Source organism: Vanellus vanellus (assembly GCF_965231255.1).
Source record: "Vanellus vanellus genome assembly, chromosome: 19".
In the NCBI taxonomy this organism is placed as follows: domain Eukaryota; kingdom Metazoa; phylum Chordata; class Aves; order Charadriiformes; family Charadriidae; genus Vanellus; species Vanellus vanellus.
The window spans coordinates 7595957-7619841 of record NC_138924.1 but is presented as its reverse complement, the minus strand read 5'-3'; the positions used below and the strand labels follow the sequence as shown (position 1 = coordinate 7619841).

Genomic DNA, 23885 nt, shown 5'->3' with positions numbered 1-23885 from the left:
TCTTCTCCAGGCTGAGCAGACCCAGGTCTCTCAGCCTTTCCTCATAACAGAGATGCTCTGCTGCCCTGATCATCTTCGTAGCTTCCGCTGGACTCTCTCCAGTAGTTCCCTGTCCTTCTTGACCCGGGGAGCACAGAACTGGACACAGTGCCCCCAGTGCGGCCTCCCCAGGGCAGAGAAAAGGGGGGCATGACCTCCTTCACCCTGCTGGCCATGCTCTTCTTAATGCCCCCCAGGAGACCATTGGCCTTCTTGGCCACCAAGGCACATTGCTGGCTCATGGCCAACTTGTCCCCCAGTACGCCCAGGTCCCTCTCCACAGAGCTGCTCTCCAGCAGGCCAACCCCTAACCTGTACCGGTGCGTGGGGTTATTCCTCCCTCGCTGCAGGACCCTGCACTTGCCCTTGTTGAACTTCTTGATGTTCCTCAATGCTTAAGTCTCCAGCCTGCCCAGGTCTCGCTAATGGCGGCCCCGCCCTCTGGTGCGTCACCCACCCCCTCACCGTTCGCTGCCATCACGCCCACACCAACGGCTCCCAACATGGCGGCGGACGCTCAGCCCCGCCCCAGGGGGTGCGGAGCGGCGGAGCGCCGACCTTCCCAACATGGCGGCGCCCTCCGGACGCTCAGCCCCCGCCCCCGGAGGGTGGGGTGTGGCGCGGTGCGCCGCAGCGCCGACCTTCCCAACATGGCGGCGCCCGCCGGTCGCGCCCGTGACGTGCGCCGCTCGGGGGCGGGGCTTTGGCGGCGCGGGGGGTTGTGGGAGCGCGCGGTGAGGCGGCGGCGGGCGCGGTGTTGTGGGCACCATGGGCAACTGCCACACGGTGGGGCCCAACGAGGCGCTGGTGGTGTCAGGTACGGCCCGAGCTTGGCAGGGGCTGGGGGGAAGTCCCTGTCATGGGCAGAGGGACCTGGGGGGTCATGGTGGGAGAGAGGCCCGAGGGGGGGCATGTCATGAGGGGAGAAGGGCCTGAGGGGCTGGGCTGTCATGGAGGGAGAGGGGCCTGAGAGGTCCCTTGTCATGAGGAAAGAGGGGCGTGAGGGGCTGAGACGAGGGGGGCCCGAGAAGTCTCTGCCATGGAGGGACCCCGAGGGAATTAGGGGTGGGGTCTCTGTAATGGGGTCTGCTAGGAGGGGGCCCCGGTGGGAATTGGGGGGTCCTGGCTGTAGAGGGGGCTCTCAGGGATTCGAGTGGTCCCTGTTGTGGGGTCTGGTGTTGAGGGGGGTTCCCTGTCCTGAGGGGACTTTGAGGCACTGAGGGATGGGGGGGGGGGACCTGGGAGGTGCTCTGAGGAGGTGTCCTTGTCATGGACGAGGTCCTTGCTGTGGGGGGACCCTGGGAGCTGGGGAGAGTGGGAGGCCCTGTGAGGGGGGGAATGTGGGATTTGGGGTGTGTGTTTGTGGGTGCCTGCTGCAGAGAGCCCTGTGAATGGGGTTAGGGAATCCCCTGAAGGAGCACTGGGATGTTGTGGGGGGAGGCCCTTCCCTGAGGGGGCACTGCAGAGGTCCTTGTCATGAGGAGACCTTGTGGTGGTGTTTGGGGGGTGTCCTGCTGTGGGGGGGTGCTGGGGGTGTCCCTGCCAAGGGGTTACCCTGGGGCGGTGAGCAGCTCCCTGCCACCTGCACCTTGGGGCTCTGATGTGGGGTCCCTGCAGCGGAGTGTGGTGGGCCAGGCCATGATGCCAGCGTCACACCCTGGTGCTGCTACTTTCAGATGATGTCAGGCAGTGGCACCGGCATGGCTGCTGCACTCTGGGCCACTGCCAACAGCCTTTGGCATGGATTACCAAGAAGCCATCCTGTCCCTGGGGGGCAGGTTGGCTTTCCTGGGGAGGGGGAGCTGGGTGTGAGCACCCCGCTGAGGCAGAGAGGGCAGCTCAGGGCAGGGCATGATGAGCCTGATCCTGGGGTTCCCTTCTCATCCATCGTATCCTACTGCTGCTTTGTTACTAGCATGTCACCTAGCCTCTCACACAGTTGATGCCCATCAGATTTGTGTAATGTTATCATCAAGTGAGCTGGTTGCTTAGGTTAGTGTTAAATAAGCCAGCAGTGAAATCCCCTGTGTCTGATTCAACCTGTAGCTGCTCCAATACTCTGCCAAAGCTCCAGAGTGCATTTTGGCACAGACCAGGCTGCATGCAGGCAGGACTTAATTACCCTTGGGTGGTGTAAGAGCTTGCTGTAAGGGCTGGATACTTCACTCTGTGATGGGCTGGGGCCGAGTGCAAGGCAATAACCAGGTTAGATACAGATATTTCTCACTTCATGTGCCCTCAATCTCATTACGTCCTTTCTGTCAACACTGGACTAGTTTTGTGGCAAGCGCTGTGATCCTCAGATCTAAACTCAGCTGGGAGAAGGTGTCTGTGAACATCAAAAATGTGCTACGATCACAGCTCTGCTATGCATGTGAAACTACGTTGTTATGTTTTTAGACCCAAAGCACTTGTGGCACTTGCTTCTGGCTGGTCTGTTACCAGTTCGTCTCTCTTGGATAACAGACCTGTTACAGGAATTACTGAGGAGATGCCAGAAGCAGGCTGCAGTTCTGGAAACAAATATGCCTGCTGTGGCGGCTGCTTCTAAGGAGTTGCAAACCGCACCCACCAGCTGCCTGGAGCAGCAGTATTTCTTGCAGCTTTCCTGGTCTTCTGTGAGCAGCTGCTGCATGTCTATGCAGTTCCCAGCTGGGATCTTGAGCTGATGCTGCTGTTCCCTCTGAAGAGGACCCTGTGAAAATCAGTGCCACTTGGTGAAATGCCACGTCCAGCAGGAGGAATCGAAGCCATGCTCCAGGTGCTCTAGGAGGCCATTCAGTCTTAAAAGCTTGGTTTCACCTCTGTTCAGCTCTGAGGTTTACAAAACACGTCTCTCAGGATGAGCCAGCAGGAATTTGTGGCATCTGCTTGCAGTTCCAAACGTTAGGCTTTCCCGCAGCCAGGAGCAGTGAGCTGAGGACACTCCTTGATGTACAGCCGTGTTCTGGGAAGGGAGTGCAAATCACGCCAGGCTCTGCGAGTCAGATTTGGGTTTGGTGCTGCTACTAGACGTGGCTTTCCTCTATCACTGTGGTCTGCAAACACTAGCTGTCTCCTGAGAGCACTGTCTGAGCTTCAGGGGCAGCCTGAGAAGTTGTGGGAGCTCTGCAGAGCCCAGCAGCCCTTCAGCTCCTTCCTGCTTATGTTCAGAGTGAATACCAGGGCATTAGTAGGAGGCGTGTAACTACAAGCAGTTATAGTTCCAGGAACTTGATCTGCGTCTCTCTGGGGAAAAGCAGAGAGGACCTTGGGGGCCAGCATTTATTTGCATGATATTAGGTTGGATTTGGGGAGAGAGGGGGAAGGGAGGAACAAACCAACAGGAAATAATATTAAAAGCAGGCTTTTGGCTTGCAGTCTTGAATTGTCGTACAGTTGTTATTTGAAAGACTTCACTTTGTGGGAAAGCACCTCCAAATCATGAAGCTGATCGGAAAGTTTTCTTTATTGTAAATTTAGCCTCTGCCTCTTGAAGGAAATTTGATCATGTGCCTCCCCTGGCATGTGAGTTTTTTTTCTGAGGAGTGGTGTTCTTTCTTTTCACTTTCTTGTGAGACACTTGAGTTCCTCCAGTGCTCAAGGAACAGCCGGCCATGCCTTGGGAATGTCTGTGTGTGCAGGAGCCTCATAGCCTTATATGGGAAGCTGCTTAATGGGCACAGGTCAGCATTCCCGCTGGCACCCGTGTCCTTCCTCTGTGGAGCAACATTGAACTACTTCTAAGAAATTGCACTTGGTTAGCCAATCCATCTGTGAAATGTAGAGCCCAGGCTTTGTAAGGATGTTCCACAAAGCCCTCTGGAGGCGATAATGGTCTCTCCGAAATGTGGGTCTAACTTTGCTGGAAGGCAGCAGTGCTGGAAGCCTCCCGGTGAGGTTTGGTGCAAGCTCTGAGGAGGGTTTGACAGGTGCCTGGCCCACCACTGCATCGTCTCCAAGTGCAGCTGTGCCCGGTCAATTTTTCAGGGAGATTCACAAAGTACCTGTTCATCCTGATATCCGAATGTTCCCACCAGCTAAATAGATTATCTCAGATATGTAATGCTGGTTTTGGGTTGCAGTCTGGTTGAATACAGTTTTGGTGGCTAAGGATCGATCTGCTAATTTTGAAATACAATGCTATAATATTTCTGCAGAGTCCCATAATAAGGAGGTGTAAATTATAATAGCTCTATTCATCTTACAGTTAAGTAAATAGTGTTGCCGTAATCTCTACAGTTGGGGCATTTTCCTTCTGGCTGATGAGGGCTGCAGGGTGACACCATGCAACAGCAATGGTCCACCACCCAGCTTCAAGGCAAGCACCTGGAGCTATGTGACAGGGGGAAGGTTGGCACAGCCCACTGTGTTCCTGGGTCAGAACAAACTACTGTTTCAGCAAAGGTTCAGGATGTGAAAGGAGGAAAAGAAGTGAGGGGAGTTGCAGCCTAGGAGAATACTGAATACTGAAACAGATACATTGCCCGTAAACACCTAAAAGAAAACAACTGCACGTATTTGTCGAGTATGAGCTGTGCCCAGCTCATCTGACTTCCCTCTCAGGTGAGTTAGCACTCTCAGGCATGAGGAGAAGCAGCAGATAGTGTACACCTTGCCTTTACTAAGGCTTCTTTTATACTCTTATAATTTCTTGAAAGTCATTTTGAGAAATACAGTCCAGCCCAGTTTCTCAAACTTTACTTCAGTGTGGCGCCCTTTGGGACTCCTTTCAAAGTAAAAGAAGAGCTAGCAGTTAATTCCAGTTTTGTGTAAACATTTCCTGCCTCACCCCAGCAGTCAGGGGTAGTTAACCCTTCCCGAGCTGCTCTAAGCTCTCACACACTGCTACTGCAGCCTTTTTAATCCTGCAAGAGGAACTGGTCATGATTTTGAGCTAGTGTGGCTATACTGTTTTTATGGTGCTTCTCTAAGTTTTGAAAGCCTGAAATAAAGGCTTCTTGAAGCTTTACAAGACCTGCCTGCAAGGGGCCTACAGTCCACAGTGCAAGGAGGAACTGGTTTCTCAGATACTATAAAATTAATATGAAACTGCCTGGAAAACCGTTGCCAGGGAACTTGACAGTGGCTCACTGTTCAGATGAAAGGATTTGTCAAGTTCCTTGTTTTGGCTTGGATAATGGAATTGAGAATGTGCTTATTGAATTTGCAGACGGTACTGGGTTTGAGAGCTTTGAAGAGCTGTATTAGAATCAAAATGAACTTGACAAATTGACCAAGTGGTCTGAAAGAAATACGATGCAGTTCAATAAGGAGATATGCAGAGAGCTACACTTAGGTGAGAACAGTAGATTGCATGAAAATGGAAGGGGAGGAGATGGAGATGGTCCAGGCCGTGTCCTGCAGAAAGACATGGTGAGCAGCAAGAGCCATCTGAGAGGTAACGCTTGTGGTGGGGCTGATGGCGTCAGGTTCATCCCTCCACTTCCAGCTACAGGCCTGTGTAAGCTGGCTGGTTGTGATCCAGTTCTCCAGCCTCATAAGCAATATGAGTTTGTGGGAAGGAGTAGGCAGCTTCAGCTGGGTTTCATGTGAGGTTTTGTCCTGGTCTGTGCTTTTGGAGCAGAGTTCAGAACCATTCTCCAGGGTTGAGATGGAGGTATTCTACCCCTTGCAGCAGGCAAACCGTGCAGAAAGCTTCTAGTGGCACTGATTGTCATCTGCCAGGTTTAACTCAGTGCTCCTGCACAGTTAGGTTCTTCCTTTTGGCTAGCCAAAAATCTATTGCTGCGGTTGGTTTCATGCTGCTTGTGATACTCAGTGGTTGCTGTCCAGAGTGCAGCATAGCAGCTTGTCTCAAGTCTGTAGCATGAGATTGCCGGTGGTGCTCAATACAGCTATTCACCACTTGCACAAAAGGCCATTTATACACTCTGTGGTGTTTCCTTCTCAGGAGGTAGTTCTTCAGCTTTATGCAGGTGGTGGGGCTCAAGATTTCCCTTGGCAGGTGCTTGTTAAATCTCTGAGACTTGTAAATTACTGTTCAGAAAGCAGAGCAGGAGGAGGTGGGCAGAGTAGCCTCAGGGCTTTCCTTTTGTTTTCCAGGAGAAACTCTGGGGTAGTCTTTCTTTTCGTCTAACTTCATTGTGGTTTGTCTTCTCCGGGTTTCTGCTTACAAGATGAGTTAAACTGAACGTGTGTTTTTAAACTCGCTCTGTAGCATCAATACTCGTAGCTTAAATCAAGTCATTTTGATATAGATTACATCCAAAACAAGCTAGCCAGCATAATCTGCTTTCATCTGCTGTAGTGACCATCAAAGGATTTTATGGATTCAACTCAGAACCCTACATCATTTTAAATTAATTTTTGTTAACCTCATGCCATTTCTGCATGTGGACAAAGCCTAATTTATATGCACAGCAGGGCCTAAGAACCAGACACTGATTTTGGTCTAGACCCTGCTTTTATTACGTGATTTTCTTTATGTATGCCTTTGCTGCCTTCTCTCCTCTCCATTATGTCTTTTGTCAGTAACTGTTTTCAATTATCAATTTTTTCCTTGTATTTCTGCACTCACTTGTTAGCACCCCGTGACATTTCCCAGCACAGGGCCATTTCTCTAACAAACCCAGCTTCTGTCTAACTGGACCAAGCTGTTTATTCCCAACTTGGGCGGTGGGTCCTCCTGGAGGAGGAGAGCCCAGCACCAGATTGCCCTGAACTGAGGCATGAAGGTGGCAGCTTTCTCTGCAGGCAAGGGCAGCGGTGTCTGCGCTGTTCTTGTGTTCGGTCTCTGGGAAGAAATATAGTTATCAAGTTATCGTAGCAGCCTGTTTACTGCAACCTGATTTTTGAACTCTCATTGCTTCCTGCCAGAATACAAGGTCATTGCCTCGAGTTACCTTGGGAGAGCAAACAACACAGAGCTTGTTCGCAACCTGAAATTGTCCCAGCTTTGATGTTTTGAGCCCTGTTTCCCCATAAATGTTGGGGCTCCTGTTCTTTCTTGCCTTGTCCATCAGTAGCTTCCTGCATCTGCTGAGAGCTCCATTTATCTACAAACTCCTGAGCGACTGATCTCATTTCATTAAAAAAAAAAAAAAAAAACAAAACAAACAACAAAGCACAAAACCAGACAACTTGCTTTCTACTGGCTCTGGGAATTCTTGCTTGAACATGGGACCCCTTCGTTTGGGAAGAGGCCAAGCTGGATGGCAGCTTCCCGGCTATGAATCCTCCGTTTGTAGTGTGCCTGGCCACTGTACACTGCCCCGGAAGAGGCACGGTGGATGTTTGTGGAAGCGATGGCCAAGCGGCTGTGAGACCCGGACTGCTAGAACAGTGGGTGTATTATAGCTGGAAAAGGCAATTTCTCTGCCAAATCTCATTGTGCAAGAGGGTTTATTCTTTAGCCTTGCAAAGATTTGGCTTTGTTGGTTACTTTTTCACTTGCTCTCTGAGACTTGGGAAAGAGGCTGCAGGACTGCAATGGAAAATGAGTGTTCAGCTCATCTGACTTGCGTTACCAGGACGGAGCTCTGCTGAGCTCAGACGTCCGGCTTGCATGAAAGCAACCAGCTGGCATCTGGCTCCTGTTTAATGTGTTGCTTTTCCCTGTTTTTTCTTATGCTTTGAACACTTTTTGACATATAATCTAGCTTAGTAAACTGTGTTGTGCAGCAATGTTGTGTAGCGCTAGGAAGCAAACATGTGGCTGGCTTTGGGTGTGATACTAAATAAGGTATTTCCTTGCATTTCCTGCAGAAGAAAAGAAACATCTGTGTGGAGAGGAACATTTTTGTAACAACAGTGGGTTTACAGTGCAGAGTTTTCTCAGAACATTATGAAACAATAACCAGAGGTTTGGTAAAGACCACATAGACCCTGTGAAATAAAATACCTTTCCACGTGGAGCTGCTTTTCCCTACTGCCAGGAAAACCTCCCTTCCTGTTCTTGGAAAACAAGGGCCCGGCTAAAAGGCTGAGCTAACTGGGCTGACGTCCTCCAAGAAATGTTAAAAGGCACTGCGGTTAATATGCTGCAGGATATTGTATCATCAGCTTCTGTAACTCCTTTTCTGGCTGAAAGAGTCTTCAAGCTACAGGAAGAAGCCATCCAGAGGCTGTCTCAGAGGTGGTGGGACAATATTCCTCTAGGCTGTGGAGCACAAGAGACCTGAAAAAGTGTGTAAATCCATTTCCCATTTGTGTTTACTTCCTACTGAGGGTGGAGAATTGTAGATGGGACTGATCTGCTGTTTTATGAAAGGCATTGTGTGAAAGCTGGTGGAGCAGGTAGTATCTTTAGCTGCTAGCAGAAGATGGCCAAACACTTAATGATGGGGAGAAGGAGGAGGATGGGAAGGAGAGAGTCCCATCCTGTGGCCCAGAGGGCCCTGTCAGCACACTGGCCTGAACGTGTGCTGCTTTTGCTTCTTCCTTTTGACCTATTGCAATAAACTTAATAAACATCGCCTCGCTTTCAAGAGCTGTCTTCTGTGGCTTCTGTCTGCTGGCTTCATAGTTCTCCCTTTCCCCTCCCACAGTGTGAAGCTCCCACGGCGCTGCAGCCACGCTGTTTTCCTCAGTGCCTGCTCTTCTTCTGCGCTGGCTCTGTCTTGCCTGCGTAGATATGTCCCGCAGGGCTGAAACTGTCTGTTGCTTTGTTGGTACAGCGCTTGCCTTGCTGAGGCCCTCAGGCATTGCTGTAATAAGTGTGATTATGGGTAACAGACTAGGGAGGGACCGCTGGCTTGATCTGCATGAGAGATGGCAGCTCGCAGCCCTGGTCCGAGCTGAGCCGGGGAGCTGCAGAGCTCCTCCCTTGCCAGGCTTGAAACCTAGGGTTGGTGACTGGCAGAGTGTTCACTTGAAAAGTAGCGGACGTCTTATTCCTTGAATCAAAGATGTGAAAATACAGACAGCATTTTCTGGCTTCACTGGGGTCAAATCTTAGTTGTGTCAGAGGAGTTCTAGAGGCATCCCGAACTCTGGGGCCAGCCAGCTCTGTGGTGGGCCATCAAAGCCTCAGGCACTGTAGCACTTGCACAAGCCAGAACTAGGAGATATTTTTTGGGAGCTCAAGGGTTCTTCCCTCCTCCAGCACTCACCTGCTAGCATTTTGGTGGGTTTAAGAGTGGTTTGCAGTGTAGGTGAGGGAAAGGAGATGGATTTCTTACATGGCTTTCCGTAACAGAGCTGGTGCATCATGGTTAAAGATACTGAAGCACATACTTAACAATGATTCTGGTTGCTAAAAGTGCTTAAACTGCTTAACAAAAATAAAATAAAATCCTGGTTTGAAATAACAGTCTCTTTCTGTGTGTTACTGTTCATCATACTGAATTATTACAAATACTATTTTCTAATTTTCTAAGACAATTCTAACAAAAGGTTGCCTTTGGAAAATTGCCGCGTGAAGCCCACGGAGGTGAGGAGAGCAGTGGGTTCCCTGGTGGCTGGCTGCGTTATGGCCAACTGAAGGGTGTTCCAGGGCTGCTGTGGATCTTGGAAAGAGTTTTCTGTGTTCATTATTTATCAGACACTGCAAGAATGATTGGATTCTTCTGGGTCATGTTACAGAGCTTGGCTTGGTAGCACCCGTTGCTGTAATGCGGCCGAGCCGAGGTGCTTCCCCTGCTCTGAGGGGCTGGGGGAACAGATGACCCCCCAGGATGCCCTTTCCTCAGCACCCAGAGGCTGGGCAGGCTTGCTGTGAAGTTCTGTTTGTGACTCAGTCTGCATGCAGGTTTTTTTCCTGGCTGAGAGCAACGTGCATATGTGTAATCCCTACATCTCTCTGATGTGCTGCAGGTGGCTGCTGTGGCTCTGATGTAAAGCAGTATGTATACGGAGGCTGGGCCTGGGCTTGGTGGTGCATTACTGACACCCAAAGGTAAGGAGACCCCCGTTATTTGTGGTTTTGGAGTACGAGTTAGGCAAAGCCATCCCAGTGGGGCTGTCAGCAGTATCTTTAGGAACATGGGACTGGGCACTGCGTATGAAACCATGGATGAGCATCAGCCCAGCCTGCTGCCTGTGGCTGTGACCAGCCCCTGGTCTTTTGAAGGAAGGCTGCCTTGTGTACAGCACTGTAAGTTGGAAAGACCTCTATGTGCCCTGTGTAGTGCCTTGAAGCATGAGGAATGTAGGGTCACTCACAACCACACAGCTTCTGGCCATCCTCTGATTTGAGTGTTAGGGGCTGAGGTTGTCCGGGGCTCTCCAGGAGGTAATCCTGTCTTTTCAGGCTTACCTGACAGTAAATGATGATGTACAAAATAAAATCACAGGATGGGAGAGTTCTATACTGACTATTTGCATGAAGACAGTTGAGTATCGCAGTGCAAAAGACAAAAAAGAGAAGTCAGTCCGTGCTTCAGCTGAAGTACTTTTCTGATGGCCTCTCTGTCCACACCTCTCCTCAAACCCAAGGCAATCAGATTTTTTTTTTCTTATTTCTTTTTTGGTTGTTTTTTATTTACATAATACCCACCAAGCTGAGAGGGCTATAGCCTGGCTGGTCAGTGTGTTTCTTCCTGTGCTGGTGCAGTGAGTGCTGAGATAGGCAAGAGCCCCGCTCTCCTCTACTGCTGCTTTTGCAACACTCCGCAGCTACAAGGCTCTCGCAGAGGTGCTGGGCAGCGTGGCCACTGGGCTGGCTCATCCATGAGTTCACAAGAGGACCTGAGTTCTGCACAGTATGGCCCAAACCCTCACCCAGTAACAAACACGTTTGTGGCATGTGGTGGGCCAGCGCACCCTCCTGTTCCTCAAGTCTCTTTTTCTGAAGATGTGCTGACTGCTGTCACTTTGGGAGCAGACTGTGTTCCTTTTTAAAACCACGGGATTTACTTTCTCTCCCTTTCCTCAGTCGTGGATTTTGCTTGCAGCTTCTTACTGCGCTGGTCTCTGAACTAACATGCTGTGATAGTGCTGCTGTCCTGCTAACGTAGCTCTTCATCTTTAGGATCTGTGGGAATGTTACTCTGTCCTAACACCTCCCTCATGCTCACCAAAGCAGGTTTCCTCAGTCTGTGTAAACAATAATAGGGGAAAAAGGATAAAGACGTGACTTTTGGGTTTTTGCACCGAGTGACGGCCAGAGGTTGTAGTTAACCCTTACTGCCTAATCTTTCCACCTCTTTTCCCTGTTCATGTGTTGCCACCAGCAGACAAAGTGAGCATGTTGCTGCCCTCACTCTGCAGATGATACACTACCGTAGCTGCTCTTCACCTGGGGGTCAGGCAGCTTGCCTTGTTCGAGGAGGTTCTGGCTGCTGCTGGCAACTGACTCACGACAGCTCTCAGGTCCTCTCCCAGGTGGCTGGTACTCGGGATTTCTACGAGAGCCTACCGTAGCGCTCCGGCTGCATGAAGAGGTCTCAGCTAACGTCTGCTGCTTTAGCCTGGGCTCTCCAGTGATGCTCGTACAAGGTGGGAGGGGAAAGAAAGACCCAGCTTGTGGGCTCAGCACTTAAGAACTACGTTTGATCCAGACAAGCTTCATTCCTGAATTTTTGTGAGTCATCTCATTGGGAGAACTGTTGATTTAAACAAATGGTTTCTGCTCCTCCTTTTGTTGTGTGAGAAGCTCAGAGAACAGCGCGGGACCTTGACCTGCCATGTGCAGGAGATAACAGATGTATTTGGGAGGCTGACTTATTAAATTAAGCAAAGGCTGAGTCCAGGGCCAAGAACTGCTTGCCAGGAATGAGCTGTCATATGATAGAGGTCTGTGCGTTATTTAGCAAATAGGGCTCTTGACAGGAATGCCAGCACCCAAACAAATATTTTACTTTAAAATCTATACCCTCAGTTCATGCCGTGGGATATGCGGCTTAATTCTCCTTTTGAGAACAGAGCCTTTTCCAAATACCCTAAGCCATGCCACAGATGGAGCCTCCTGTATTAACATGAAGACTGAGGCAGATTTCCTCCTCTGAAATTAGGACATCTTTTCTGGAACTACCAGTGCTGAAAGCAAGAGAGACAGCAGCAATTGTGTTGCTGTCAGCAGCATCCCGCCAGGTAGCACTAACCTGGGAACAAAAGGAACAGTTAGAGCTGGCAGGGTGCTGGGCTCTTATCCTGCTGCAACCTTGAGGACTGGAAAAAAAAAAATCCTGTCCCTGTTTAAGGGTCAGAAATAAAAGCAGTGAGAGAGGCAGCACGGTCTTACATGCCTCTGGGGAAACCAAATGGTATTATTCAGCTTCTCAGGACAGCAGTTGGAAGCACCTTCTCTCATCAATGCCTTAGCCAGGGGGGTAGCCATGTCCCTGGCATTTTCATTTTTCTGGCCCCTGTTAAGTGTTGGCATAGAATCATCTAAACTATACAAAAAGGAATATTCTGTGTGTGAAGATTACTCCCAACAGAGAATTCCAGCTGACTCCAGGATGGCAGTCCAGGTGGGATACATGGTTCCGTTTCATCTGTGGTGACTTACAGGATGCAGGGTAGAGACGAGCCCCCAGCCTGGCTTTTCTCATTTACAGCATCCAGCTACTTCTTTTAACTCCCTGCCGTGACAAGGGAGGGTGGTCTGGCCCAGTGTTACAGAGCCCTGGGAGCGGGCAGTGTGAGAAAGGCAAACTGAACAGGGAAAAGCCAAAACTTGAAAGTCTCGTCTGTCCTTTGCAATGAGTGTCTTACTCTCTGATAACTGCTTTGTGTATTTGCTGTCCTACCCTTATTCCTCGCTGCTCAGACTGTCTTTGGAGGTTATGACCATCCTCTGTCGCTGTGAGAATATTGAGACGTCGGAGGGGGTCCCACTGTACGTAACAGGGGTTGCACAGGTAATAATCCACTAGCTTTCTAACATCATGTCTAACTTTATCCCTCTGTTTTGAGCAGCAGCAACAGCAGCAGCAGCAGGATAACATAAAAACTAATGGTTTTCTAATGGGACAGCTGAAATCTCAATACCCTCCTCTCCTTCCCCTTCTGTGGCACTTACCCTGGGGCGCACTCCACAGTTCATAGGTAATGCAGACAGATGCATACTTGGCAAATTCCAAATTCAGCGTCAATGTACTGGCTCCTTCTGATAATGCTACAGACATTTGCTCCAGCTGTAACCCTTTCCTCCGCAGCACTGTTTCCATTGCATGCTTCCTGGAGAGCAGAAGGGCATCTGCTTTTGTGCGGAGCCACAGTCAGGCCAGGTCAGGTCCTGTGGAGGACTTGGGGCAGGTGGAAAGGCAAGTTTTGTACCGTTTCAAAAGGAAACCTGTACATGCATGGGGAAATTGCAACTGTACCTGGCTCTGCAGTTTTGAATATGGGTTTCCACTCAGCCCTTCTTCCTCCACGTGGAGACAGTGCCCATTGTGGATGTTGTCATGTTTGAAAGTACAGCATAGACACCTTGGATGAGTTTCAACATACAGGACTAGCGTTTGCACTGTGAGCAGTTATGAACTAGTGTAACAGTAATTACTAAACATCCGTGTAACAGTAATTACTAAACATCCCTGTGACTTGCCGGCTAAGAAGCAGCACAGTATTGAAATTAAATTCAAAGTATTAGATTAGGTTGTCAGAAGGCTAAAATCCTGCACTAGCTGATTAAAGCTGTGAATGCATATGGCAAAAAATGCCTGTGTACATCCTGGACAGGGGGATCTGTTTTATCAGCTCCCGGCTTGCGTGCCAGTTTAATTAGGACAGCGGCCAAGGCAGGCATGAACTTGCAGAGATATGTTTGAGCACCTCCAGCCAATCCTGGAGCGACTCGGCATGCACGCAGCAGCCCAGCACAGCCCCTTCATGGTTCAGATGTTTGACCTAATGTTCACTGACACGAGTTCTCTGCCCTGTGGCTCCCTGTCCTGTCTCGCAATGCCTTCCTGGCTTGTTATGGCTGATGCTAGAGCCAGGCTTTGCTTCCTGAAGTAGAACCTGCCACGGCCAAGCATGTGTCTTGTTTGAGCAAATCATGATCTGCAGATTGGTGGGTCTGACCAAAGTACCTTCTGCCCACCTTGGGTGATTGAGAAAGCTCTGGAGCTGCAAGATCTGTTTCTGGGTGCTTGATACCATACGGACATGGCCCTAAAGAGCTGGAGACTCACCTCTAGCTGCCTTTGGGTCATGGGACATAGCAAAAATAGAGGGAGAGGTGAACCAGATCAGAGGGTAGGTCTGTGTTAATGCTGACCCAGCAGAGGCAAAGGCAGGGCTGCTTCTTGCAGCATCAGCTCCAGATTTTGCCAAGCACCAGGTCTCCTGTGGGGGTGGCAACATGGGGCAGGCGGGAGCATCCCGGGTCCATGCTGTGCTTTTAAACCAGTGACACCAGCCAGCAAGAGCACATGCTGCCCCTGCGTTGGGCAGTGTGGCAGAGCAAGCCTCTGATGGAGGGCCCTTTGTGGTCCCAATGCTGCTAGCTTCTGGCCACCTTGCTAGCCCAGCAGAAAGGAAAGGGTCACAGTATCATTTCCAGTCTGGCTCCCAGCCTTTCTCTGCTGATAAATTGCCTTTAAGTGTTATCTGAAAATCTATTTCTTGGCCAAAGTGACTTGTCTGTCTCCCGTCACAGATGTAGTCCCTCAGCTGCATTCTGCGCCTGTCTTACATTACCTGTGATGAGTGCGGCAGGTAGCCCGGGGCAGGAGATGCAAAGGAAAGAGCTGAGTGTGTGTTACCTGGAAACGTGCAAATATTTTACGTTTTTTGGCAGGATTTCCCTAGAGATAATGACGTTACAGCCCAGGTGTGAGGACGTAGAGACGGCGGAGGGGGTAGCTTTAACTGTCACAGGTGTGGCACAGGTACAGTAACTCCAAAACATCATTTCAGGAATGCATGTCTCTAACTTACATCTGGTTTTCCCCCTTAAGAGGTTGCTGTTGTCCAGGAACAGAAGCCAACTGCTCTGAAACAAGTTCTTGTACAAAACCACACTGTCCTCATTGGTTCAACCACACTACAGCATGTCCTGTATTGTGAAGGGGGTTGTGACCTCTCCCCCTCTCCCCAAAATCATTCCTCTTTTTCTGGTGTCTCATTTGTCCACGTGGCAAATGAGGTGTGTGTGGGTAGCTCCATCTGTTTGTGAGATGCTGATGTACCGCAGTGCCCTTGGAGCTGTGTGTGACCCTGCAGGACTGAGCCATTCACTCCTGAAATGGTATCGAACATTATATTGCTTTGTATTATTATTATTATTATTATTAGCATGTGGACCTTGCAATTCTTCATGGTGAGTTAAAGCTTAAAGAAAGAATTTAGTCCCTCCAGGAACTAAAATTTGTGTGTAAAATTTCTGGCTTGAATTGAATTTTGATTCTCTTGAGCCTTCTTCATATGTGAAAACCAGCTCTTGCTGCTTGTGATAGTACACTTAACCACCTGCACTTCTTAGACTTCGAGGTCTGCTGCTCTGATACAGAGTTTGTCCTTGTGAGCAGGTTCTGCCTTGGGGAGGATGCTGGGAAGAAAATGTTGCTAGCTTTCAACTGAATTTGATTCCTCAAATAGGCAGCTGGATGCTTTGATTGAAAATTGCTCCTGACAGCTCATTCTGGGTGCATAAAACCAAGAAAGCGATTCTCAGAGTGCACACAAGGCTGTGGTCACCGTGTGTCCAAGGCATGTCCAGGTCTGTAGTTGCAGGAGAGGTGACTGCCACGTTCCTTGCACTGAGCAGTGGAGCTGAGGGGAGCTGCTTAGTGACGCAGTGATGTGACCAAAATCCCACGTGCGTCAAAAGGCTCCCCCCAGGGAAGAGCACCGTGGCTGCTGCAGCCCTTTTAAGACCAAGTGCTTGACAGATTTCACCTAGTGCTTTCCAGAGCAGCGGATTCCTCCCTAGGTTCATTGATTTGCTCTGAACTGACGTTGCAGAGGAGCTGTGTGCTGTGTCTGTGTGTAACGGAGGATATGAATGTAGCCAGGAGCAGTTTCTGGATTGTCACACATGGCAGAAGGGCTGGGCACAACTGTGACTCAACAGCGGATAATCCATTGCCCCACTGCTGTTGGGGAACAGGGCTACGTGCAAGAATACCAGCACGGGAGCCAGTGTCTTGGGCTCTTCATGGCTCTAATGGTGTGAACCAGCATCCTTGTTTTCAATTTTTGAGTTCTTTATATCCATTTAGCTGCTAATTTGTCACATAACCACAGTGGTCTTTGCATGGTTGACAAAATGCATGCACTCATGTCGCCCCTCACATGTTTCATAAATCTGTAGGCTTTTCCTTCTGTATTTGAAAAAGGTAATTCTGTGAAGCCAGCATTCCTTTTTGGCCTAGTTTTGGGACATCCTCCCATTCCTTGCAAAATGGTCTAGGCTGCGCAGCACGTGCTAGCAGAAGGCAGAATCACCAGGTGCCTTGATTTAAAAATGCAGCTCCCAATTCATCTCATTCATGTTATTCTCTCTTGTCACTGTTCATTTTTATCACTGTCCACCAATTTTAAAGGTTTAGGCTTGTGAGATGCAAGGAATTACCATGCAGAAGGCAGGCTTGAGGCAGCTGGGGACGTTCATTTTGCAGAAGTACTTTTGAGGCAAACGTTTTTCTTCTAAGGGCTTGTGAAAAAAAAAGAAAAAAAAAATGTTACTAAAGAAACACCTTTTAAAATGTTTCCTGTAATAATAGGAGTGCTTAATGTGCATAGGGATGTTGTTCTTTTTTTGAAGAGGGATGTAATGAGTACTCACCAGTATCCTCCTTCCTGTGTTGGCTGGGTGCTTGGGGTGCGCTGGGATGCTGCTGCCTTAGGCCACGCTGGGCTTCGTATCCTTCAGTACCATTTTTCTGAGCCTCAAGCTAATTGGATTGTCTTTGCTCGCCCCTCGCTGTGATTGCAGCTGGCTGGAGCTGGGTGCAGTGGTATCGATCCTCTAGATGGGATTGTTTTATGGAGGCTCCCTGATTTCCTGCTGGCTAAACTCTCTCTCTGATGGGAATGACATTTGAAGACGCACCAAGTGTCACAGTGCCCTGTCTGAAATACTGGAAACAAGCTGAGCGCAAATTGCTCAACTCTGTTTTGTTTTGTGCAACCTTTGCATTGTAGGTTGACATCTGTATTCAGCGGATAGCCAGGTTTGTTCAGGCTGTCCTGGGTTTACTGGTGCGGGCAGGCTGCTGGCTGGCTTTATTCACAGAGGCTGAATCGTTCCTTGCTCCTGTTAAGTACCACGGGGACTCTCTTAATGAACATCCCACTCCGTGCTCTGACTGTCCTCTCCATAGCTCCCGAAGGTTGGGGATTGTTTAGAGAGGTGGAATTGCTGGCAGATGCACACCACAAACGTTGCTGCTGAGTCTATTGGTTTGGGTATTTTGCAAAAAACGTCCCCATTTGCAGCAAGATGAGCCTTGTGCAAGGCCCACGCTCCCGGGTGCAGCTGCATGAGCAGCTCTCCCAACTCCCCCTTGTGTAGAAAGTGCACACTGCTGGCCGGGGGTGCAGGGACAAGAAACTGCTGTGGCCTGGCCCCGAAAGGAGCCCAAAGAAAGCAGAAAAAGGGTTGCCGTACTTGCCTGACATTTGGGTTGCATTTTGACTGGGAGACCCAGCCTGAGAAGCAAAGGTAGGAAATAGGCTCAGCCCAGGTTGGTGTTTCTTCATGTTGCTAGAGGTAGAGTTGTGGCAACTTAGTCTTGGTCAGCTTGCTGCATCTAATGTGGTCCACATCTGGTCCCCTCAGAGGGTGGTGACCAGTCCCAGTCTTCCCACGCTCTGGCAGTGCCGGGTGCTGCTGTTCGGCTCTGGAGGTTAGGCTGTGTTTCAGACTCACAGGCTATCAGACTGGGCTTTCTCAAGAAATAGTTGTGTTGCTTATGACAGCAGTTTGACCCTGAAAAGCAGTCTTGTAGGTGGCAGGATGAGGTCTGTAGGCTGTGAGCCCATCAGGAGCGTGTATTGGGACCCTTGGAGGGCCCCTGTGCAGCGCCTGAAGCTTCAGAGGTCTTTAAGCCAGGACTACGTTGGCATTGCAGGTAGCAACAGGTCTGTCCAGGGCCCTTGGGGCAGAACACAGCGTGCCACCGGCATCTCATGGGACAGGAGGCACTGCCCAGCCCAGATGTCTCCATGAGAGGGTGCTGTGGGACCCGCTTATCGCCCAGAGGCACTGGTATGGCCCTGCTTCCTTCTCCAGTGCTGCCAGACACACAGGCATCCCTGTGTCCTGGCTTTGCCTGAGCCCTCAGACTGGACCCGGCCACCAGGAGCTGTCACCTTGGTGGGTTGTAGCTCCTCATAGCTGCTTCCTACAGAGCTCCATGGGTGAACATCTCCACTGGCTAACATACCCCATAGGGATTTTGAACCCACCTTGCCTTTAAAAAGAAGCCCCGTGACCAACAGGACCATCTTAAGACCCTGGCTTGTCGGGACCAGGGGATGCTTTTACATCTGTCCCTGACTGTGGGAGGTGAAAGCGGTGCTGGGGTGGCTGTGTCCCACCTCTGGGGATCATTATCAGACTGCTCATGTGGAGTAGGACAACCAGATCCTGGCCGTGGCACGCTGGTGTCACCACAGAGCATGGCTGGGAGCTCCCAGCCATGAGCAGGACAAACCAGTGTGGTGCAGCCATCTTGTCTCATCTCTCCTTGCAGGGAACGCCAAATGGAGTCCCTGTTCCCAAGCTGCTCCTTGGGCATTTGAGTCTTCCTTGTTCTCTGCCCTTCCTATGTTGGAAAAATTAATTCTAGTGAAGGAGGAGGAAGAGAAAGGTAATGAAATGGTTTTTGGCCAGGAGTAGTAATAGAAACCCCCTCTCTCCTAGGTCTGGTATTGGTACGGTGGCTGAACGGGTAGTTCAGGGCTCTTTGGTAGACTTTTCATCAGGTGGTATTTGTAGGGCCAGGCTTTGTCCCCACATCACCCAGAGGCTGCTGCTGTGGGAGCTGCAGGGAGCACCTCTCTATGCTGAGCTGCAGTCAGGGTTTGGAGAGGTGTCTGCCCCAGATGCTGGTGCTGCTGCACGAGCCTGCAGCAGGGCTCTCCCCAGCAGCAGTGAGCGAGGGCTTGCTGTCTGGTCTGGTGGCCTGGCTCAGTGTGGGGACAGCTCAGCATGGTCCCCTTGGAGCAATGGTAGCACAGGGGCCTGGCAGCCTGGTGGTGGTACTGCTGCTTCTGCTGCTGCTGCTGTTGGCTGCCTGTCGCTCTTTGGATAGGCACCTTCAATCCCTTTGGTTTTGTCTCTTGTCTCTAGGTGAAAATAATGACTGAGAAGGAGCTCCTGGCTGTGGCCTGTGAGCAGTTCTTGGGGAAGAACGTGCAGGATGTGAAGAACGTGGTCCTTCAGACACTGGAAGGGCATCTGCGCTCCATCCTAGGTGCGGAGGGGTTCATATTCTTGAAGGCATCTTGAGTAGCTTTCTCCCTTCTCTGCTAGCAGGTCCCAGCAGTATTGCTGCTACTGCAGCAGCCCCAATGGCTGCTGACTGCAGAGGTGGCATCTTAGATTGTTCCTCCCCTGCAGCAGCTTCTGCTGTGTTGCTGGGTGTTGTGATAAGTGAGTTTTTGGTGCCTGCGCTAAGAGATGTCTGAGTCCTTGTGGGTTCCAGGTGTGTGTGGTGTTTGCACTTGTGAGACCGAGATGTCAGTTTGCACTGCAGGGTCTGGGCAGAGGATTACACACCCTTGTGCCCAGACCTGAAGAGATTAGGGGCAACGAGGATGTTGCTGAGCTTAGGCCCACGCCATTGTGTATTACTTGTTCCAAATAAAGTGCTTTGCCTTCCATCCTGCCGCAGGTACCCTGACAGTGGAGCAGATCTACCAGGACAGGGATCAGTTTGCCAAGCTGGTGCGGGAGGTGGCAGCTCCTGACGTGGGTCGCATGGGTATCGAGATCCTGAGCTTCACCATCAAGGTACACCCAAGACTAGTGCAGCGCTATGGGGCACCCGGCAGCGCTGTAGAAGCAGCACAGCAGAGCCTGGCCCTGGCTTCTCTGCTGCAGCTGGCTGAAAGGCTCCGGCTGACAGCCTGCCCCAGCCCTCCAGGAGTTTCCATGACAGCCGCCGCAGCGTGTCCTGTATCCAGGCAGCTGGGCAAAGAGCCCCCAGTTAGCTGCTGCTGTAAACAGCTCAGCTTGAGGAGAGAGCTCACTGATAACTGAGCCTCCAGGGAGTCAGAGGGAAGATGTCAGGAGAGCCCGTCTCTCCTTGTTATGCCTGTTTCCGCTTGGCAGCAGGCTGACATGGCTCTTTCTGACCCTGGTCTAACCACGCAAATGGTTACTCTGAGCTTCAATGGGAAGGGAACAAGATGGAGTTAATTGAAGCAGTTGTGACTTATCTTCCCCTCTCCAGGATGTCTATGATAAAGTGGATTACCTGAGCTCCCTGGGAAAGACTCAGACTGCAGCTGTCCGAAGGGATGCAGACATTGGTGTGGCAGAAGCCGAGCGAGATGCTGGCATTCGGGTGAGTCCAGAGATGAGCTGGGCTTCCCCAAAGCAGCCTGTTTTGCTCCAGCTGCACGCCCTGGAGCTCCACTCTGTTTCCTCTCCACAGGAGGCAGAGTGCAAGAAAGAAATGCTGGATGTCAAGTTCATGGCAGATACCAAAATAGCAGATTCCAAACGGGCTTTTGAATTGCAGAAAGCTGCCTTCAGTGAGGAGGTCAACATTAAGGTGAGATATATCCAACAGCCCGCTGCTGTTCCCTGTCTGGTTTGTGATGGTGGTGGTAGCTCTGGGACTTGCCAGCTTCCTCTTCCTGCATGTGTTAGGAGAGCCGGAGGTGGAGAACACAGGTTTCGACGTCACAGCATGAGCTTCTTGCAGCAGATTCCTCTCCTGTCCTGTTTGCGACAGTTAGGTGGACTAGGAAGAGGTGGAAGGATGGGGAGGGTCATCCAAGTTGAACCCGGAGCTGGTTGGGCTCAAGTGCTGTGGGAAGAGCAAGCAGGGAAGGACAGCAAGTGCAGCTCTGAGGATAGGGACATCACCTCTGGGTGGAGGTTTGGTCCAGAGCAGGGGCCACATCTGTTTTCAGGGCCTGCCAAGGGTCCTTATGTCTGTGCACAGGGGATCATGGCCAAGACCCCTCTTCTCATCTCTCCCATATGCAGACTGCAGAGGCCCAGCTGGCCTATGAGCTCCAGAGTGCCCGGGAGCAGCAGAAGATCCGCCAGGAGGAAATTGAAATTGAGGTGGTGCAGCGCAAGAAGCAGATTGATGTTGAAGAGAAAGAGATCATCCGGATGGAGAAGGAGCTGATAGCCACTGTGAAGCGGCCAGCTGAGGCCGAAGCCTACCGTATCCAGCAGATCGCCGAGGGCGAGAAGTGAGTGAGCTCATGACCTGGTCCAGCCCTGAGCCCGCCTGCACCCTGGGCTGGGGTGAGGTGGGAGCAAAGTGCAGTGAGTGCTGCACTGAGACACGGCTCATGGGCTCTCTGCGGGGCAGGGACGTGGCTGACGGAGGGAGGGAAGCAATGCTGGGTATGCTGCGGGGATCTGGGCTGCTGGAGGGCTGGGTTTCCCTCTCCAGGGTGAAGCAAGTCCTCATTGCTCAGGCGGAAGCAGAAAAGATTCGCAAGCTCGGAGAAGCGGAGGCCTTTGTGATTGAGGCCATCGGGATGGCAGAGGCTGAGAGGATGAAACTGAAGGCTGAAGCACTCCAGCGGTACGGAGAAGCTGCCCAGCTGGCTCTAGTGCTGGATGCGCTACCTGAGGTGAGGAGGGAGAAGCTTTCCCCTGCTCTGGGCAAGTGGTGGAGAGTTCCCAGGCTGGGCCAGGTCTCCTGGGGGCACAGAGAGGCCCTATGTGGTGTGTAGGGACCTTACCCAACAGGCTGGTGAGCAGCTCCTTGACTCTGCTCATCCCACCCTCCCCTGCCTCCCTAGATTGCTGCCAAAGTGGCTGCTCCCCTCTCCAAAGTGGACGAGATTGTTATTCTCAGCGGAGAGAGCAGCAACACAACGTCTGACGTGAACCGTCTGCTGGCTGAGATCCCCGCCTCCGTGCGTGCCATCACTGGTGTGGATCTCACAAAGGTGAGCTGCGCAGTGGCAGCTGGCAATTCCTGTGGCTCATAGGGCACAGGGACTTGCCTGAAAACTTTCAGGCTCCGAGGGAGCCTCTCCTTCCCCAGCCCTGCCTGGCCGCAGAGTGCAGGCAGCTCCCTGCCTCCCCCTCCTCCAGCCCTAACAGCTTCTCTCTTCCCCTCCTACAGATTCCCCTGATCCAGAAAGTCACTGGGGCCCAGGCGTGAGGCTGGCCAACCCAAAGCTAGTGAAGATCAATCCCTCTTATGCACTCAGACATCAACTGCCTTCAACACGTGGGAATTCCTTTTATATCAAAGACAATTGGAGTTTCATTTTTAAGCTCTGGTGCCTTATTTTGTAGGGCCAGAAAGATGCATGTCCAATCAGCCGCTCTTTTTATTACAAAGGGTGGGAGGGGATTTATTTTGTAATTAACTGTATATTGTATCAAGCCGGGGTTTGGATCCGATCCCCAGTTAGGACTGGCAGCTTGTCTGGTGTTGCAGTCCCGGTGCCTTGCTGTTCTCTGTCCTCAGGCGGCCACCCAGAGCTCCGGAGCAGAGGCTCGGTGGGACAGAGCCTGGAGTGTGGAGCTGGAGGAAGAGAACAGCCAGGACCCACCTCTCCTGGGCTCCTTGCCCTCCCGCAGCCACCCTCTTGGGCACTGCCCGACCCCTGCCTCTGCCCACAAGCTGTTTTTGTGGCTGGCTTTCCCTGTCTGAGTGTCTCGTCCACAGGGCCTCTGCAGTGGTAGCAATCCTACCCAGGCTGGGCTTCCTGGAGGTGACAGTCGCAGCCCTGGGAGGGTGACAATTGGGCACTGCCAGCGGGTGCTGCAGTCGGTGCCTGCTCCCATGCCACCTTCTCTTGGGCAAGTTTCCTTCTGGGATCTGGAGGAGCTCGGGGAGGCTGATGGAGTGTAAGTGGAGGGAGCCCAGCTCAGCCCTGCATTGAGCCAGGCTTGGCGAGGTCCCACCACCAGGAATGCCAAAAAGTAGCGTTGTACCAAAGCCACCCTGTCCTCCGAGAGGGACTTGAGACCGCCAAGGGCCACGGTACATCTCAACCTGCCACAACTACTAAAGCCATTCGTGAGAGGGACATGGGTGGCCAGGCAGGGCACTGGGGACAGGGTCCTCCGGCACTGTGGCTTGTACAGCTGGCCGGGGACCAGTGCTCCTGGGGCTGGTGCAGTAGCCAGGAGGCTGTGGCAAGCAGCCGTGTTGGCTGGGGGATGCCCCAGCAGGCAGTGCACAAGCCCCTGCCTCGCTCGGTCCCCCTGCCTTTTAGGGCCAGTGGCTTTGCTGCCCTGAGTAACAATGTGAAAGAGGTGGTCCCCTCTATGTGTCCCATACTCCCCACAGTGCCACCAGAGCCCTGCGCTGGCCTGTGCCCCTTCCCTACCTGTCGTCTGTGCTCAGTGTGGCTGTAGCCACCAAACCTGCACGTGAAATAAGCCTGGCACTGCCATGAGTGGTGGGGTTGGTGACCTGCCCAGACACTGCGGGGTGCTGGGGGTCCCTCCTGGCTTCTTCACCCACAGCTCGGTGCCACGCTCCCCATTGCCATAGGGTGGGCACAGGGACCCAAATCCCCCTCCACCATCCTGGCAGTGTCCCCGGTACTGGCCAGTCCCTTTGCCAGGAGTGACCCGCTGCGGCAGATGGGTGCTGTGGGGCTGCCGGCACCCTGTCCCCCTCCCTGCCACTGGGGTGGGGAGGGCGGGTCTTATCAGCCACCGGCTTGGGCTTGTGCCGTGAGGCGGCCGGCACAGATGTGGTGCTTGCCAGCGGGTGTGCCGGGCGAGGCGCCCTATCTGCATGTGCGTGTGCATGCCTGCGTCCCTGCGACCGTCACTGCTGTATGATAATAAAGCCTTGTCGCCACCTGCCTTGGCTCTCGTCTTGTGCCTCCTGCACCCATCT

The 23885-nt window shown here is 51.7% G+C and overlaps 1 protein-coding gene across 3 annotated transcripts; it reads left to right on the top strand.

Annotated features, from left to right (window-relative positions):
* Positions 1-783: 783 nt before the first annotated feature.
* On the top strand, positions 784-23841 carry FLOT2 (flotillin 2). 3 transcript variants are annotated; one of them, XM_082493215.1, is made up of 12 exons: positions 784-856; positions 9796-9877; positions 12695-12763; positions 14672-14762; positions 19172-19295; positions 19716-19834; positions 20277-20390; positions 20481-20600; positions 21041-21255; positions 21462-21645; positions 21817-21966; positions 22146-23841. In XM_082493215.1, the coding sequence occupies exons 1-12, from the start codon at positions 808-810 to the stop codon at positions 22182-22184; spliced, it is 1356 nt and encodes a 451-aa protein (XP_082349341.1). In that variant the 5' UTR covers positions 784-807; the 3' UTR covers positions 22185-23841. The 3 variants fall into 3 exon arrangements, with proteins under 3 accessions (XP_082349341.1, XP_082349339.1, XP_082349340.1); XM_082493213.1 differs by lacking the exon at positions 12695-12763; XM_082493214.1 differs by lacking the exon at positions 14672-14762 and having other exon boundaries at positions 12695-12785.
* The last annotated feature ends 44 nt before the right edge of the window (positions 23842-23885 follow it).

Coding starts and splice junctions, on each gene's coding strand:
- FLOT2 (XM_082493215.1), top strand. CDS start 808: ATGGGCAACTGCCACACGGTGGGGCCCAACGAGGCGCTGGTGGTGTCA. Junction 19,835..20,276: donor TCCTGAGCTTCACCATCAAG/GTACACCCAAGA, acceptor TCCCCTCTCCAG/GATGTCTATGATAAAGTGGA. Junction 21,256..21,461: donor CAGATCGCCGAGGGCGAGAA/GTGAGTGAGCTC, acceptor TTCCCTCTCCAG/GGTGAAGCAAGTCCTCATTG.